This window comes from Anabrus simplex, chromosome 6 (assembly GCF_040414725.1).
Source record: "Anabrus simplex isolate iqAnaSimp1 chromosome 6, ASM4041472v1, whole genome shotgun sequence".
NCBI classification, from domain to species: Eukaryota; Metazoa; Arthropoda; class Insecta; order Orthoptera; family Tettigoniidae; genus Anabrus; species Anabrus simplex.
The window spans coordinates 289,978,134-289,997,855 of record NC_090270.1 but is presented as its reverse complement, the minus strand read 5'-3'; the positions used below and the strand labels follow the sequence as shown (position 1 = coordinate 289,997,855).

At 38.2% G+C, this 19,722-nt stretch overlaps 1 protein-coding gene across 1 annotated transcript in view; it reads right to left on the bottom strand.

Annotated features, from left to right (window-relative positions):
* Positions 1-19,722, bottom strand: part of LOC136875987 (solute carrier family 7 member 14) — a 446,413-nt gene that overhangs the window by 310,541 nt on the left and 116,150 nt on the right. Inside the window, exon 2 of the mRNA XM_067149601.2 lies at positions 16,057-16,210. Coding sequence (XP_067005702.2) covers positions 16,057-16,210 — 154 coding nt within the window. The remainder of the gene's footprint in view (positions 1-16,056; positions 16,211-19,722) is intronic.

Sequence of the window (19,722 nt, the reverse complement as noted above, 5' to 3'; positions counted from 1 at the left end):
CATACTTAAAGATGGTGCTAAGTCTGACAAAACATACAATGCCCTGTCTAGTGCATGAGATGACAAGGGAGACATTTCTTTTTGAGGACCTTCGATGCCGCATGGTGCTACCATCTACTCCAGCCTATAACCAGGTATTCAAGGAACTAAAGCAAAAGAAAGCAGATGTATGGATGGAATTCTACGATACAGAGGCCAGGAATTCTCGCAGATGGGCGGAAGCAAACCACGAAGTGCGACACCTGATGACCAGAATGGCAGTGACGGTTTCCACCACCGATTATGCCGAAGGAAAAGCTATCATGCACATGATGAAGACGAAGTGTGACCGTTGCAGTCAACATTGTGAGAGATACCACGTTATAAAATGCCCCATAAGAGGGACCTCCGTAACGAAATTCTGCCCGGAGGAGTAATCTTATTTGATTATTTACAATAGCCAAACAGATATTGCATATGGACATTTTGCTGCATTAAATTTATTATTATTAAATGATGCGTTTATTGCGTATTAGATTGACTCGGATTATTTCAACCTTTTGAGACTTCGTTTAAGTCGTACATTGAAGCAATTGGAAAGTCTGCTCTGAATCTTTCACCTCAACTTCATTATTAGGGGGAATAATAACTACATGCCCAGTAGTAGAAACTGTTGATGGTTTGTGAGATTTTACTATTTCAGCGTAACAAGCTTTCGCGATGACCGTAAACAAGGCTAAAGAACAATCTCTGAAAGTCTCAGGGATCCATGTGGACAATCCGTGTTTCTCCAATGGTCAATATCATGTAACTTACTCCAGGTTTGGAACTCAGAGGTACTGATACAGCTACGCTCCTAATAGTGTGACACGTGATATTATTTATCATACGGGATTGGATTAATGACTTTGCAGGTAGAAACCATATACAAAGCTAACGAATCGATATCAATAATTCGCAATAAGTTCAAAAGGTTTCAAACTGGCGGAAAACCAAATAAAATTCAATCAATATTTGTTATGATGTAGGGAAAGGACTTTCAGTCACGAATATTTTAGAATGCAAACGTATTTCACCAAAGCGCAAGATCTTCTACCCGCAGAACGGTTCTTCAGCTAGATTTGCATAAATGCCCTGGCGGAAAAAATATCCAAGCACCATGAAATAAGGAATGTAGAATACGGAAATGTTGGCAATATATTTATCGAGGTAACATATTTAATTCTTTAAAGGTACAAGACTACAGGTTAATATTCGCGCGAGAAAAGCGACCGCAAATGTGCCACGCTGGCCCATTAATTACTGGTGTAATCACGTGAATGTTGAATGCGGGCATACATTGTTTCTTACAGGTGCCGGATGTCAGCTTGTGGAATGGAGGTCCATGCCTGTTGCACTTGGTCGGTCAATACAGGGACGATTAATGCCGGTCGTGGATGACACTGGCGTTTGTCGTTCAATACGTACTCGATTCAGGACAGATCATGGATCGAGCAGGACAAGGCAACTTGTCGACACTCTTTTGGGTTACAACAGAGGCATGGGGGCGTGCATTATCCTGTTGGAAAACACCCCCGAGAATGCTGTTCATGAATGTCAGTACAACAGGTGGAATCACAGACGGATGTACTTGTCTGCAGTTAGGGTGCGTGGGATAACCACGAAAGTGCTCCTGCTGTCACAGGAAATTGCTCCCCAGACCATAACTCTCCCTGTGTAAGTCCAGTGTGTCCACGCCGCAGACAGATGGAATGCAGGTGGTCACCTGACCTCCTTCTAACCAAGACACGGCCATCACTTGCACCAAAGCAGAATCGGCTTTCATCGGAAAACACAACGGTTCACTCCATCTTCTAATGAGCTCTCCCTTGACACCACTGAAGTCGCAGACGGCGGTGGTTTGGGCGTCTGGCTCGGAGCTGTCCTTCAAGTAACCGATTTCGAACAGTTTGTTGCGTCACCAGTCCACTGCGCCACAGCCATACGCCGAAAACGGCGGTCTTCCCTCTCGGTGATTCCACGGGGTCTTCCGGAGCCCGGTCTTTGTGACCACTGCTTCAATCACGCATGAACAGTGGAGAAATTCCTGCCAGGTCGTTCTGCAATAGCGCGGAAGGAAAAATTCCCCTTCTCGCAGCTTTATTATAGGACCTCGTTCAACCGCAGTGAACCGTTAATACTTGCCTCTTCGTCGACGTAAAGACATTCTTGACCCACTCACAGTCACTCACAGGTAAATAATGCTCTCGCTCAGCACAGCCCGTATTGGAAGCAAACCTGATTTTCAACGTCATGGGGCCGCTACTAGCGCCACGCTTATGCAATTTGCGGGAAATTTGAATCAATTCAGAAGTGTAAACACGCCTACCAAAACCTAGCACAACCCCTTCTTAGTGTTTCGATATCTTTTACCGCCAGTGTACTAGTGATCTGAACTATGAGAACCCCTAAAATTTATGCAACTCACAGACATAAATGTAGAGCGGCTAGATTATACTTGCGCCTTGTTCAAATATGTTTGCATTCTAATCTGTTGGCTTCTAAAGCTCTTTTCGCTAGAACTGATGTATATTCAAGTATCTGTTGATATAAGAATTTATTACATTCTGTTACCACAAACGTTTCTGTGTATTATTTCACTACCTCGAAACTGTGCAAGTACATCCATGAGGATATTAAAAAACAACATGATACATTGTGCGCGCAGCCATCGGGAAACTGCTAGGTAACTCATAACATAACCATCACAAATATGCTGGTACCATTCTAGAAAGTTCATTGTAGAAATAATATTTTAAAGAATATTTTTCTCTTTTCCAGTCCTTTTACCCATTTTTGGATTTTCAAAAATCCTTCAGGCAGGTAACTCAATGTTGAATACATCCTAGGGATGTGAGCTACGCATTTCAGGAAAATAAAATATAATAAAGTATAAGAATATATACTTCATATATTTCTAAACATTACGATTCTTTTTTTATCATCGTTATCCGGTCGATTAGATCAGCAGTTTGCCTTTTTCTACCACTACGAGCGCTAATGTGAGTCAATGCAGAGTTTCACTTAAGCCCTTATAACTTAATTCCGTATGGACATTTAAAAATGAAAAATCGCCTGAGGGAATTGAACCAAGGAGCTTATTATAGAAAGAATTATGTAATTAAGAAAGAAAACGAGTAATGAAACAAGCAATTTTAAGCTGTTTTTCCGGAACTGCTTTTAGATACGATGTGATTTTCAAAATTCGATTTTTTAGTTTGATAGAACGATCTAGGACTCACAATTTGAAACCTTTCCTGGCCCTTTATCCCTTTAACGTTTTGCACAATTGGGGAAAATGCTTATTTTTACGGTTTTCTGCAAAGAAATATCTTCAACATTAATTAAAAAATCAACAAACTTACGTAGGCCATTCAGAAATTAAGATTGAATATTTCTTTTCTTAAAGTAAGCACATTTAGCAGGAAAATATGAGCTTGTACGACAGGTTCATCACGTAGCAATCCTATACTGGCCGGACAGGTCCTAGCTGGTGTAGGTATCGCAGCAGCATTGGTTTGAAATGGTAGCTCGTCTATTTCCCCTCGTCGCTTGTGAGGTTCGGACTGTGATGAAGTTTCTACGGAAGTTGCGATGGCCCAGTCAAAAAAGGAGGCGTGAAATGCTCAGTGAAGGTGTTGTGCTGATCCATGGCAATGCACGTCCACATACGGCACGGCGCTCAGGAACTGTTCTGCAAGAGTTCTGCTGGGAGGTGTTTGATCATCCCCCCTACAGTCATGATCATGCTCCCAGTTATTTTCATATTTTCTTGCACCTCAACAAATTCCTGTCCTCCTGTCAGCATTTTTACACGGATGAAGAGCTGAAGATGAATTTCACACTCTTGTTCCATTCCCAAGCGAAAAACTTCTACGACACCGTTATACTTTCTTGTGTCTGGTGCTAATAAAAATTTTCTTGTAACTAGATTGTTCTTTTTTTAAATAAGAAAATTTCTCGATGGCCCTCATATTATCAGGTAAGAAAGGGATGGAGTAGAAATTATTTTTAAGTACTGTGCCTCTTATGAGGATTTCTGATAAGTTCGCCTGCATACACCCCAGCGTCAGTGGGTAGGGTCTGACACATCCCACTCTGATGAGTCAATTTCAGATCTAAGACGAAACGCTGGTTAATAGAGCAAACGCCAGAAAAGCCTTACATCTGATATGTTTTTGACATTACAGCGTTATTATGTATAGAGATGTTAAATCAGCGCACCGATAGAAATCTCGGAACTGTTCCTCAACAAGATCAGTGCTTTCTAGGCACTGTTCCACTCCTTAGTAACGAACTCTTCCTACTTTGCGGTTTGTAAAGCACACTGTTATTGATACTGTTGAAGTTGGCACACATGTATCTCACACACACAACATTAGATTACAGACTTTTCTCGAAGAGAAGGATGAAAATGTTGTTACCTTTGGGTGATGTGAAGGGCTTCTTCCTCTGAATTGAAATATGATCCATACGAGATAGAGAATATATTTCACAAAGTGCTCCCTATCAGAGTTAGTATACATACATGTAATATTTACCGCAATTATGCACAGAAATATGCAAGATATAGTGAAAAAACATTGATATCCACGTGCTAAGACCTGTACATAAAATTAAAAATTGCAATATTTATAATTATGGTTTAAAAATATATATAAAATCCCTCTTCTGTCCGTCATTCACAGTGATATTGAGAAAACGAGAATATTTAAATAGCTGAAATTGGTAACAGTTATAGTTAACTGAAAAATGCAATGAATCTCTCACTACCACGACTATTTTACTTAAGAAAAGTACGTTTCTATCAGCGAAGTGATTGTCTCACATTTTCCTTGATGAGGTACATACACAACTATATCTATCGGCATGAGTTCGAACTACGTACATCTTGAATTCTGCTTCCTTCAACAGATACGTATGTTGAGAAAACTGGAACGTTTGAGAGACATCTAGGATAAGATACAATGCAATGCAATGATGGCAATCAAATTGATTGATTGATTGATTGATTGATTGATTGATTGATTGATTGATTGATTGATTGATTGATTGATTGATTGATTGATTGATTGATTGATTGATTGATTGATTGATTGATTGGTTGATTGATTGATTGATTGATTGATTGATTGATTGATTGATTGATTGATTGATTGATTGATTGATTGATTGATTGATTGATTGATTGATTGATTGATTGGTGAGTGTACATAGAATTACGTTGATTATAAGAAATTAATGTAATTTCTTGTAAATTAATTCTTATTCTATCTGCAGCACTTTTCCAGAAAGAACGGTTTTCTCTGTTCTAGTTCATGTTTTATCCGATAAAATCCAAAATAAATAGAAAACTGGGGCAGACATACATGGTTTGAATTGCAATTCTTTCGTTTATCGAGAAAATTGCACTTTAATGGCTTATAAGAACATTTCGTGCGTGATGCCATGGTCTAAAGAATTGTACTCTAGGTAAAATTCCAAGTGCAATATTGAAAAAAACATCCTTGGTCTGCAGAAAATTAACTGCACAAGTACACATTAAACAAATCAATTTAATGGCGATTAATAGTAATTTGTGCTAATAACTTCAGTCAGTAGCATTTTTTACGACTAGTTTATAAAACGGGTCATGCTTGTTCTACGACAGATTCGACATGTTAACGTTCAGCTAAGGAGACGGTGAAGAGACGTAAAAGATTACCCCCACCCTACTTACGTACTTTCTGGATAAGCTGCTTCACGTTGCACCGACAGAGATAGGTCTTATGGCGGCGATGATGTAGGAAAAGGCTTGGAGTAGGCAGGAAGTGGCCGTGACCGTAAGTGGGGTACAGCCCTAGCATTTTAGTGCTTTGAAAATGGGAAACCACGGAAAACTATCTTGAGGAATGCCGACATTGTCGTTCGAACCCGCTATCTCCCGAACTCAAGCTTACAGCTGCGCTCCCCTGACCGCAGAGCCAGCTTGCTTGGTCCCTACTCACGTTATAACAGTGGCAAAAATGGGGGAGGGGGAAGAGTAACCCGTTGTCACAAGGTCCGGTCTTCGCTGCATTTCTCTCAGTTTCTATTCCGCTAGGTATACTCACACTGACAAGGTTCATGTACTGCTCGTATGGAGCGCTAAAGCACTGCTGCTGTCTCACGGGAAACCAGACACGAGCTACAATTGTTTGACATTCATACCTAATTGGAAGTAAATTCCATGCGTGCAAAACCGTGAATACAGTCTGTCATTTGTATCATGCAATGACCAGCTTACGCTTGTTTAGAGAGTGTTATTAAATTATATGTATAATTCCTGACTGTCCTGTATTCGTTCCCTCAGCTAAGGAGTTCATTCTTTGTGTGGATGGAATGAACCTTCATCGACACTGGAGTGATCTGTTCTCTATTCGTGGCACATAATCCAAGTTAAAAGTCTACTTCGATATGCTTTAGAACTCGGGTGATGACCAGTTTATGGAATGCAATTCTTATTTCTTTCAGGTCCTGTAGATCTTCTTAAAATTATGAAAGACATAAAGATATAAATAATTTACGTTTGTTTGAGAAAAACACAAGCCCAAGTGAAAAATAGTCCATATAACCAAAATATGTTAGTATAAAATTCTGAAAATATTACGGCCATGTATTCTGAAGATGTATTTTCGAAAGGTGTAGCAGTCATCATCTTTGAATATTTAGTTTGTGTTATAAACACATGTTTTCATTCATGGAATATACACCCTTCTGGACTTACGCTGTTTCTCAAACACCTGATTCAGGAAGTCGTTCTTATTCGATAAAACCAATATTCCGGGAGATATTTCGAAATTTATGAAGAATTTATATCTCACAGTAACATCGCATGAAACATACAAGGTAGGGAATTTTAACACGAGGCACTATATACAGGCTTTCGATATTCATGTAATATGTCCGTATCCTTGGATGAAATGAATTTTCAGTGTAGTTTCCTTAAGCTCAGATGGCCCCAGGTTCGATTCCCAGCCGTATGCGAGGTTTTAACCGAAAATGGCACTAAAAGCAATGCCCGGGATACATAAATAAATAACGTAATATATGAAATTTATTTTTCTTCGTCCGCTTAATGTTTCTTCGCCCTTACATGCTAAACAAATATATATATATATATATATATATATATATATATATATATTTGCTATTTGTTTTACGTCGCGCCGACACAGATAGGTCTTATGGCGACGATGGGAGAGGAAAGGCCTAGGAATGGGAAGGAAGCGGCCGTGGCCTTAATTAAGGTACAGCCCCAGCATTTGCCTGGTGTGAAAATGGGAAACCACGGAAAACCATCTTCAGGGCTGCCGACAGTGGAATTCGAACCCACTATCTCCCGAATACTGAATACTGGCCGCACTTAAGCGACTGCAGCTATCGAGCTCGGTGCTAAACAAATAAGAACAAAACCTGGCTATTTTTGGAGTTAAATGCCGAGTTACGAGAAATTATCTTCATCCATTTACCCAAAACAAACTAACATAACAGACAAACAAAAAACTGAACGGATCCTACCTTCGCCTTTTGTATACCTGAACCAAGCTAGAAACGAAGTATTGGGAAAACATGTGAAGTGTACAGATTTAAAGATAATATTATGTATGCGGACGTAAGAAACCAAGAAAGCATGCATTAATATGTACCTGATGGTAAGTTATTGTAATAAACCACTTAACAGTCAAGGTTTAACGACATTGTATGTTATATTTACATCGAGTGTGGTTCGAATGAATGGGTTATTAGCTGCCCTGATAATAACTGTCGTTCAAATTCAAGCATTCATAGCATCGTGGCCAATTTATAGCTCATCCGTGTTCACTTGTTTAAATGGACAAATAAATTAAAGAGGAAAGCTAGAATTTGATTTAACTGTACCCCAGAGTGTTACATTGTGTACGTAATGGACTCGATTGATTGGCTGCCTTGTTCGATTCGATTCGACGCTACCACGAGTTAAGGGCTCCTAAAAGCCCCTACACCACGTTGCGTGCAGAGGCCGACTGCGGATTGGGCGAAGTAAATTACAGAGTTGAAGAGGTATGGATGTATTGAATTTGCATTGGCGATTATAGTCCTCATATCGTCGTCAAGTTCAATATACACTACTTTGATGCACACTATGTTGGCAATATGGGAAATGAAATTACCCGGTTTGAAATTTATATGACAATACTTTGAGCACTAAAATAATTCCCATAAGCTTTGTATTCTGGTCACACCAGATTTTTAAAGGAGACCAGATTCCCCTAGGTTCAAAATCCCATATACCCAATTGCATAAGTTGTTGGGAAAGTCACGTTTTCTTATACAATATACTAATTAAACTGTATTTATACAATGTACATAATCAGAATATGAATGGGGATACCAGAAGTAATTATAAGTAATACAATATACAATACACTTAAAGATATAAGATGGTAGGAGGCCAATATTTCTTCCCCTTAGCAGATTTGGACTTGTAGAAATTCAGGAATATTATGGACAAGGTTAGAAATTGGTATATACAGAGTGTACCAAAACTCGACGGCAAATATTTAGGAATGGATTCCTCCCATAGAGAGAAGAAAAAAGTTTATGACAACATGGATCCGGAGATGTATACTTACAGATTTATTCAAACTTGTTTACATTTACACCGTACGTCCGTAACAGCAGCTGAAACACTTTGAGCATGAATCAAAGAAAATGTTCAAAGTGACGACCTTCAGCTTGAACACAAGCTTCCGCTCGTCGTCACATGGTGTTAAGCACGCGATCAAAAATGCCTGGTGTAGTGCGTACTACCTGAGAGGTTGTCACAATGCGCTCACATAAACTTGCTTCATCAGGAACAGGAGTCGCATACACGAGAGACTTAACGTGTCCACACAGGTAAAAGTCCAGGGGGTTCAAGTCAGGAGAGCGTGTTGGTGGCCAAGCAATCCGTCCTCCTCTACCTATCCAGCGCTCAGGAAAATGGGTATTCAGGTACCTGCGGGCAGCAGACTGAAATGTGCGGGAGCACCATCATGCATGAAAAATATTTGTCGACGGGATACAAGTGGCATCTTTTCCAAGTAATCAGGCAATGCAGTACGCAAGAAATTCGTGTAGTTCTGCCCAGTAAGCCATTTCGGAAGAACGCAGGTTGATTTTTAGTTTCAACAATACGGGGTGTCTTTGCAAAAGATTCCAATAACAAGAACAAGAACAATATCTTCGGAGTTATGGTCCAATACTATAACTACTACCATCAATGAACACTGTGTCTTTTATCTACTCTTCATAAGATGTGATCGATGTGAAAGCCATTCATTTCAATGCAGCCTTCCACCCTAGAGTACTGCGGTGTCACAACAAAATATGCGCCATTAGAGAACTACCGTACACTTGACGAAACGAATCTACCTTACAGTGAGAACAGTACGGCCTGTGAGACGCAGTGGAATACAGTGTTTCGTTCTTACTTGATACAGTATAAATGAACATACACACACCGATGTACTGCGTCAATTGTCTACGTACAATGGTTTCACATTTGTTTCGTGACAAAATGCTCGGAGTGCGTGATATGCCTCTCCTACATAATAAGACCATACGCTAATAGATTTACGACCAATGTTTAGGTAGGAACGTATTTCTGTATTGCATATGACCCTCCCCAAATTATTAGAACATCGTGATCATTGGCAGTAGTGGTAGCGAACCATCAGTCCGAAGATACTGAGATTGCGACATTCCTCCTTCGTCTGCTGCCCCTTCTGTAAATATTGGAGCCATTTTCAAGGACACTCTGTATAATGGTGAACCTCTGTTGATGAGACGATTGGAAGATTGCATGAGGACATGTAAATTATTACTAAAATTAATTTGTGTCACAAAGTATGAATAAATCTGTAAGTATACGTTTACGGACCCAACCCATATTGTCATAACCTTTTTTCTTCTCTTCATGTGAGGAATCCATTCCTAAATTTTTGCCGTCGAGTTTTGGTATACCCTGTATATTACTGAATATATTTTCCATTTACGGACAAGTTATAATGACACTGTTACAACGTAAAGTAGTCAAAAACTAAACTACCAAAAATAGGTTCGTTATTTCGTCCCCCGCCAAATATGAAAAGTACAATCCATTTTATTATCTTTTTCCTTTCTAACCTCACCAAACACTTCCCGTATAATGAACTACTTGAAGGCCATTTATGACAAACATGTTATTGGTTTCTTTTTAACACAGTCTTTCTGTGTTGCTCGAGGGATATTAACCAATTTAACGTCCACGTTTGTAAGGCATTATCTTAGCTTTTCTCATAGTCTCCTTATACAAATGCTTGCATTTCCCCATTTGAAAATAATAATAAACGTCATTAATAAATAAAATGGAGGGGATGAAATTACGAACAGTCCCTGATTTCTTATAATGGGCGCTATGGTAACTCACGCCAACTACCTCACTGTACCGAATTCACGCCAGCAGCTACACCACACCGCTGAAATGCAGTCCAGTATTTCATACACATATCAGTGGTCACTCCAGGAATAACAGGCTCTTAATTTGAATCCTGCACTAACTCAGCTCAGCATGAAAAATGAATCCTCCTTGTACACGAAAAAAAAACGTGGTGCACACAACCAACTCTCACGACAAGACAACGAGATGAGGCTACGAATGTGCGCTCGGCTAAACATTAGGTACTAACCTGGAAACTGAAAATCCCTACGGGGACGAAATTACGTGCTGGGACGGAATCTGGCCCCTTTACCTTAGAGAAAAATTCATGTTAAATATACGCAATGGTCTTTCGAGGGTTTTGAATCTAAAGGATTCCAATACAGTAGAAGAGTTCAATGTGCTAGGTAGGTAAACATAGAATCTGGCAGTCAAATGATTCTCTGCAAATAAGTACAATGATATTTAAATTAAATAAAACCAATTACATCTTGATAATCTATATAAATGGGGGTCCGCTGTCTGTAATTTCGTTTATTTTGCCAATTTTTCCGATATTTATCCGTTTTAGGTCAACTCAAGACCGAATCGGTGGTTTTTACTGTTCGTGTCTGTTTGTCTGTTTTCCAGTTTGTCTGTCCCACCATCACGTCGAAACGGTTGGATAGATCTCAACCAAACTTCATATTTAGAGTATACACATCCCGGGGAAGGTTTCAATATGCGTATCATTTTAAAATCATTGAATAGACGGGGGATTATAGGAAAACCGGAACGGTTTTCCTCCATTTTCTCTTATACTATTGATTTTCTGTAAACTCCGTGGACCGTACGTGAAACGTCTCTTCATCATAAACAACTGTCGTTATGTTCATAATTTACCTTACTCTTCACATGACGTAGAAATTTACTATTTTCTGCGGGTAACATGCTCTGCATTGAGTGACCGACAGACCGACTGCGAAACTACAGGTTACCGTGGCAACGTCTCTGACTGCTTGCCAGCAGGGAAGTAACGTACTGCCATTTTCCTCATCATGCTTTTAAATTCGTTTTTGTCCTTTGGGTAGAAGGCAAGAGAGGCGTCAATCGGCCTATCTGCGGGATATTGGTGGAATATCGTTGGAGGTTATAACCGCCCTCGAATAGATCACCATTAGTCATCTTCTTATCTGTTTACCTAAGAATCATTGCGCTTAAATTTCTCCTCTGTTACCGCTTTATTATATCTATCACTCACACCAGCATAATTTACTGAGGGGCATTTGATTTTCCAATACATTTACTTGACATTTACATATTTGTCGTTATCCGGATGTCCTCAGTTATAATCCATTTTCTATTAATGTCAACTTTCTTAACTGTGTTATATACTTCCTCAATTACACCGTATATACGCGAATGCTAGAATCTACTGGATATATTTCCACCAAACTTCATATTTACAATCCACCTGTCCTTGGGTAGGTTTTAGGGAAAAAGTTGTTTCTAAATCCCTGAACTGACTGGGGGTTTATACGAAACCGATACAGTGATTTTGCACTCTCACAAAATATATACAACCAAACTTAATTGAAATCTACCTGCCTTAATGGAAATCAATTTCTAAACCTTTTTTCATGTGCATTATTTCGATACGAGGATTAATCAGGCAGATATCATTAACGGACCGTTTTTCGGTACAAGTCCCATCGGACTTAACTCAAGAGCGGGTGGGTGTAAAGCGTATTTCTTACAACTTGAAAACTACTGAAGATATTCGAACCAAAGTTTATATTTAGCATTCACCTGTCCAAAGGTAGGTTTTAAAGGTCAATAACACTTCATGTTCCCGGAATGGACTGGCGGTTTATAGGGAATCGAAATGGTGATTTTACTCTTACGCAATATATACAGTACAAGACCAACCTGACTGGAAATCGACCAAACGTGATGGAATTCGATCTCTAAAACTTCTCTTCATGTGCATTTTTTCGACAGGAGGATTAAAAGGGAGATATCATGAATGGTCAGTTTTGCAGGTTAAGTCCAGCGGACATAGTCAAAAATGTGTTGTGCGTGGAGCAGGCTCCTTATCTACCTATATAAATAAAATCGTAACGACTGTGTGCCTCTACATTGACTATTTTGGCGAAATTTTCGTACAGCTTTCCGTTTAAAGGTAATAATGATCATCTGCATATATTTTTGTTTTAGTTTCCTGAAAGTCCTCATTTTTATCCTCCTCGCCCAAAATCCAGATTGCTGCATAATCTGCCAGACGAAAAAGAAGATTGAAATTTTACAAAATTATACGTTTTAGCCTGTAACGGACGGAAAACTTCCAAGATCTTTAAATTTTTCATTTTTTATCCCCGAAGAATATCGAAATATGGAGGCAATTTTAATGATGGAGCAGATCTTCGGGAAGTCCTTTCACATGACGGATTGCACAACTCCGTTCAATTTGGAATGATCTACAACCTTGGTCTTATGACTTTTTGTCGTATCTGTATCCCTTTACGTGTGATTTTTGTCTATTAATCGATGTTAAGTAAATTTGGACTTTTCACATGCATAATTCATACTTTCAATCACTTATAGGAAATATAGAATCATCAAACTCTTCACAAAAATTTGCCCACGCAGTAGCCATATATGAGCCAAATGCTATGTAAGTAGCTGTCACATAATTATCCGAAAAGTAATGCAATGTGAGATAATCTTACAAAAACTTTACCCTCTTCAACGTTTCTAACTCAATTTGACCCAAGAATAGATGAGATATCATAGGACCAGCCATTTAGGCCACTATATCCGGCGTCTTGCGGTATAATCCTTTGTCGTTATGACATACGTTTTGCTACAGTTAATCTGTAAATGAAGGTCTGCAATATTGTAAGCACGCATATACTTTTGTATGTTGATCTATATATATTCACTGATGTCGATTTGTAGCGATCGAGAAAGGGTGTGTCTGCTATTGTAATCAGCACTCCCCACACCGACTTTGAATTGCAGTAGGAATGGGGTCCTTCTCCAACTCCTGTGTAACTGGCATTAGGAAGGAAGGCTTACCATTGTAATGATTAGTTCACTTCTCGACCTGACTTGCAGAAGGCAAGAGAGCATGCAGTTTTGTTTAAAACTCCCCTACCCGATTGTGTTTGGCAGTAGACAAGGGTGTCCGCCATAATAAACAAATGTCCTTATCTAATATGTGACTGGCATTAGACATAGTGGCCTGCTATTTTGATGGAAACTCACCAACTTGGTGTGACTGGCAGTACGCTGGCTGACAGTAGGAAAAGTGGCCTGACATTATAATGATAACTGCTCAACTCAATTTGGGGCCGATGACCTTCGATGTTAGGCCCCTTAAAACAACAAGCATCATCATCACAACTCAATTTCGACTGATAGTAGGGTAGTTGCCTGCCATTATAATAAAAACTCATCAACTGTTATCTGTCTGGAAGTAGGAAAGGGGGCTGCCATTGTAATGAAAACTCCCTAAATCGATTGTGACCGCGCAGTAGGCAATGGGGCCTGCAATTATAATGTAAACTTTCCAACTCGATTGTGAATGGCAGTAGACAAGTGAGCCTGCTATTATATCACAAACCCGTAATAAACACTTTACATTGGAAACAGCGTATAGGGACCTCCCCATGCTGTTTCTCGGATAACGCTAAGAGGCATGCAATTTTAAAACAATCTTATTTACTTCATATATAGTATTTACTTCGATATTCGAATACAATGTAGAATACCGTAGCGAAGCACGGGTACATTTGCTAGTTTGTAATAAATTGTTAGGAATGCATTTACCTTCAAACTAACGTGGGATGCTCCCATGGATTTCATTAAAAGTAAACTATCAAGTGTAGTGTATGCCTTGGGACCACTCAGAGATGAAGTTTTTGCTATGTATCTTTAAAATGCATATATTACAGTAATCTTCAATGTAAAATTCTACTGTGCGGACACTGCAGCCAGGTTGATGAAGTTCTCAATAAAAAGACATTACGTGTTATAAAAAACTTCTCAGACTGTCCAGTGACCGTTCTGAACACATGACATACTTTTTAAACGCATCTAGAAGAAACGGTAAAAAAACTGAGAATTGATGTTGACCATTATAAAACCACGTAACCTTACCATGTCCATGTAGGCTACATATGGCAGGTTCAAACAAATTCATTGTGCAGTTAAAAGCGTTTAATATTCATCTTTATCTGTTGCAACTGTCATTTAATATATTCAGCTATTTTCAGATGAAAAAAAATGTTAATCGCGCTTCCTTATTACTCAGTGCAGAAATATTTTGAAATTAATGAGTTTGTTATACTGTACGTTGAAATGGTATCGTTTTACGAGGCTTGTATTTACATGTATGGTTTTATTTTATTCGACAATGTCCATTGTATAAAATATGTATGGTGACCGAATAAATTCTAAACACCTACCTGTTTAAAATTTGCGGACAATATAACTTCAGTGGCAACAGGAACAGTTATAAGTTATAAATTTCATGGTACTGATCCGTATTGACTTTTCAGTACAATATAATTATTGAATTAATGTAGTAATGGTCCACCTTTCAATACTATAATATGTAATATTCTAAATTACATTAATTAGGAACTAGTTTCGGCCCGAGCTGGCCATCTTAAGCTTTAATGTAAAACATCCAGTAACTAAACAAATGTACATGCACACAATTGACATAAAACAAATGAAACAAGTATACAAATTTACATTAAAAACTGGGATGAAATTATGATTAAATTTGAAAATAAACTAGGTTCTAACATCTTGAGTATGCTCATCATTGAGACTATTTCAAGTATTCATTTATATACACAGAACTGTTAGTTTTAATACTGCTAATCTTACTATATATAAAAATGGATGTATGTGTGTAAATGACACATCTCCTCCTACACCACTTGAGCAATTTCATCCAAACTTGGTACACTTATGAAATACTATCCGGAGACGAGCACTGTGGAGGTAAGCCACCCGTAGCTCCCTTAGGAGTGGGGAGTCAGGTGGGGCAAGGTATAAAAATAATTGAAAAAATGGTCAAATCCACAGTTTTCGGGGTCACTGAGATAAATGGTGACATTCCCGATTTTTTAAAAGTCAAAGTAGAATACCGTAGCGAAACACGGGTACATTTGCTAGTCGTTAATAATTCAATAGTAAATGGGAACTGGAAAATATTGATCCCGTAGTTCATCACCAAATCCAATTGAGTGGTGTTAACCATATGCAAGCCATTGGACACCGCTGTAAATAACCACTAGCTGACGGAGAACTGTTAGATGTTGTTTCATCATCAATCAAAGTAATAAAATGAGATGTTCTTGTGGTGCTTGTTAAATCATGCTGAAATGTTGTTGGGCATTGTCAGGACCGCATATGAGGATGTGGTTAACACAGATACAGTTGTTTCATGCGTGAAGATTATATTTAATCATAAATAAAAGTAGAATATACGGTAATACGTTTTCAAATATCTATAAATAAATTTAGTGTGTATGGCATTTTCCTTCCAAGATAAGTATAAGGAAATGGAGGTATTAAAATCTTACCGGAGAAGATGGACGCTACAGCTGCTATGATGAAGGATAAGATGACACCAGGTCCGGCGAACTTGTGGGCTACCATACCAGCCACCAGGTACATGCCTGTGCCGACACACGAGCCCACACCTAATGATGTGAGATCGAGTGTCGTCAGACATTTCTGAAACAAAACAATTCCAATTTCATTTTTAATATTATCATTCTATTATCTTAAGCAGGAAAGGAAAATGGTAAGTAAATACCATGAGTGTGGTTAGATATGACAAATACTCAAAATTACAAATATTATCACCAGAACTCTGGGTACAAAGCTAATAAAATTCATGTGCAGTCTTGTTTATTCATTTACACTGTGTTATATAAAAAATCAGACTCTTGAATAATTTCTGAGAATACCGGGCGACTTGGCCGTGCGGTTAGGGGTGAGCAACTGTGAGCTTGCATCCGGGAGATAGTGCGTTCGAACCCCACTGTCGGCAGCCCTGAAGATGGTTTTCCGTGGTTACCCATTTTCACACCAGGCAAATGCTGGCGCTGTATCTTACTTAAGGCCACGGTCGATTCCTTCCCACTGCTAGCCCTTTCCTATCCCATCGTCGCCATAAGACCTATCTGTGTCGGTGCGACGTTAAACCAATAGCAAAAAAATAGTTGTGAGAATAAGGGAGAGCACCAATTGTTTCCTTGAGTGTACTAATCGAAAACACGGATTATTTCACTGGGACTGTTTCTTCTTGAAGTCCAGCAGGTTTTTAGTGTCTTCTTAACTTCTGACACCAAGATGCTTCGAAGATCCTATAGTCGTAACATTGAAAGATGCATTCTGAAAGTTTTTAGAGGGATGTCAGTTTATTGCTTGCATTGGCGGGAGAAAGGAGTAGGGGGTATGGTTACAATGGGGGATCTACTGTGGTTACCATGGATATGAGCCTGCTGGCCGGCTCATGTTGCTTGGAGTGGCCAAACCTCTCACTTCTGAGTTACGTACAACATAACACACCGGTATAAACGAACGAACATGTGAGCCGGAAGCGAAAGGAAAGATAAAGAACTGCAGGAATGTGACAACACCGTGCAATGGCACATACAATGCTCCTCCCTCCAGTCCTGTCTGTCAAAACGCTTCTTTTAATATTACGGGCATAGTGTAGAACCCAATACCCGAAAAGGGCGGATGGTGAACGGTTGATTACTGAGTCTTGAGAAAATCACTGACGACAAGCAGTTTGAACCATTAAAACTCAGGAAAGGCTTTAGTTGTCAGTCATTCTGCCAACGTTACCAGCAAAGTCTATCCCATAAAAGGAAATGTGAGTAGTATGTGGAGCGTCAGGATCAGCTCGTACAGATCATATCGTGGTCCTCCTGGTCAGGGATTTGTGCTGAAGGATAGCAGACTTGGGTCAAAATCGTAACTGAATTAGGTAATGTACATTAATGGTAATATGAACAATAATTTATAGTCACTGTAATGGTTAAAGGTAATGGTATTGGTAACTTAGTAACAGTTTATGGTAAGGAATAACTCGTCAATAAATCGGCAACCAGTTTTCCTTTACGATGCTATTAGGTTACATGGAGTTGTCAGCCTCCCAATTATTTTACGAACTTATTGGATATAATAAATGTTATTGAACATCCCTTTCACAGTGCCTGTATGCTATGAATCTCTTTCTCCTTCATCACCCTAAGAAAAGAGTTCTGAACCAAATATTTCATATCGGGTAAATACGTGCTGAATATGTATCTCAGAAAATATTTCAAAAAATGAAAGTACGTTTTATTTATTCCTAATGAAAGAATAATCCACTGAAACATGAACGAAAAAGAGGAATAAGGAAATCATGGTTTAAAATCCTAATGGAACCACTCTTAAATAATGTCTACTCTGGGTGACAGATTGCTACAATGACTTGCAGAAATACTAATTCCATCCATCTACAATCCATAATTCTTTTCCCATTAAATACGTTTCCACTGTCCATAAACATTACAAAACTGTAGTCATAATCATCACTACACTCGACGTCAGAAACGTAAAGAGCAGAGCTGGACATTACATAACGTTCAGAACTCTCACATTTGTTAACGTATTTCTCAAGTGTCGCTTCTCATTATTTGTGCAGTACAAACACTGGAATAAGACCTTGATATGTGCCTTAAAAAGGACCTAAACATTCTCGAACATATTCGAGCCTGCCAACTTTGTACATTCCAGATTATTTCCAAAATGTTGCATTATACTTACACTGACCATGCCAGAATTTTCCTGAACATTCTAGAGAATTCAGTAATTATTGCGTACATTCTACGAATTTTAAAACTGTTCTTCACCATTCTAGACTCATCCAAAATTTTCCGGATCGTTCTAGATTATTCTAAAGCGTTCTTGAACATTCTAGTCTATTTCGAGCGTTCTGGATCATTCTTGAGTAATCCGAGACGTTCTATCGTATTCTAGACAATTCAGGACATTTCACGCAACACTGCTATGTTACATAGCCAAATTTTCGGTAAATATTTTTAGGGGCTGGGAAACCTTTATAAACTATTAGTAGGTAATTAGAATATCCAAACTGTGTAATTTCTTTAACCAAAACAAAACAAAACAAAACAAAACAAAACAAAACAAAACAAAACAAAACAAAACAAAACAAAACAAAACAAAACAAAACAAAACAAAACAAAACAAAACAAAACAAAACAAAACAAAACAAAACAAAACAAAACAAAACAAAACAAAACAAAACAAAACAAAACAAAACAAAACAAAACAAAACAAAACAAAACAAAACAAAACAAAACAAAACAAAACAAAACAAAACAAAACAAAACAAAACAAAACAAAACAAAACAAAACAAAACAAAACAAAACAAAACAAAACAAAACAAAACAAAACAAAACAAAACAAAACAAAACAAAACAAAACAAAACAAAACAAAACAAAACAAAACAAAACAAAACAAAACAAAACAAAACAAAACAAAACAAAACAAAACAAAACAAAACAAAACAAAACAAAACAAAACAAAACAAAACAAAACAAAACAAAACAAAACAAAACAAAACAAAACAAAACAAAACAAAACAAAACAAAACAAAACAAAACAAAACAAAACAAAACAAAACAAAACAAAACAAAACAAAACAAAACAAAACAAAACAAAACAAAACAAAACAAAACAAAACAAAACAAAACAAAACGAAACAAAACAAAACGAAACAAAACAAAACAAAACAAAACAAAACAAAACAAAACAAAACAAAACAAAACAAACCAAACCAAACCAAACCAAAACAAAACAAAACAAAACAAAACAAAACAAAACAAAACAAAACAAAACAAAACAAAACAAAAAAAACAAAACCAAACCAAACCAAACCAAACCAAACCAAACCAAACCAAACCAAACCAAACCAAACCAAACCAAACCAAATCAAACCAAACCAAACCAAACCAAACCAAACCAAACCAAACCAAACCAAACCAAACCAAACCAAAGCAAAGCAAATCAAACCAAACCAAACCAAACCAAACCAAACCAAACCAAACCAAACCAAACCAAACCAAACCAAATCCCATGGTTTAACAACCCCGAAGGGCCATAGCCTTCCAAACGAAAGCTGCTCAGCCCGAAGACCTACATGTTACAAGGTGTCTTGTGATCGGC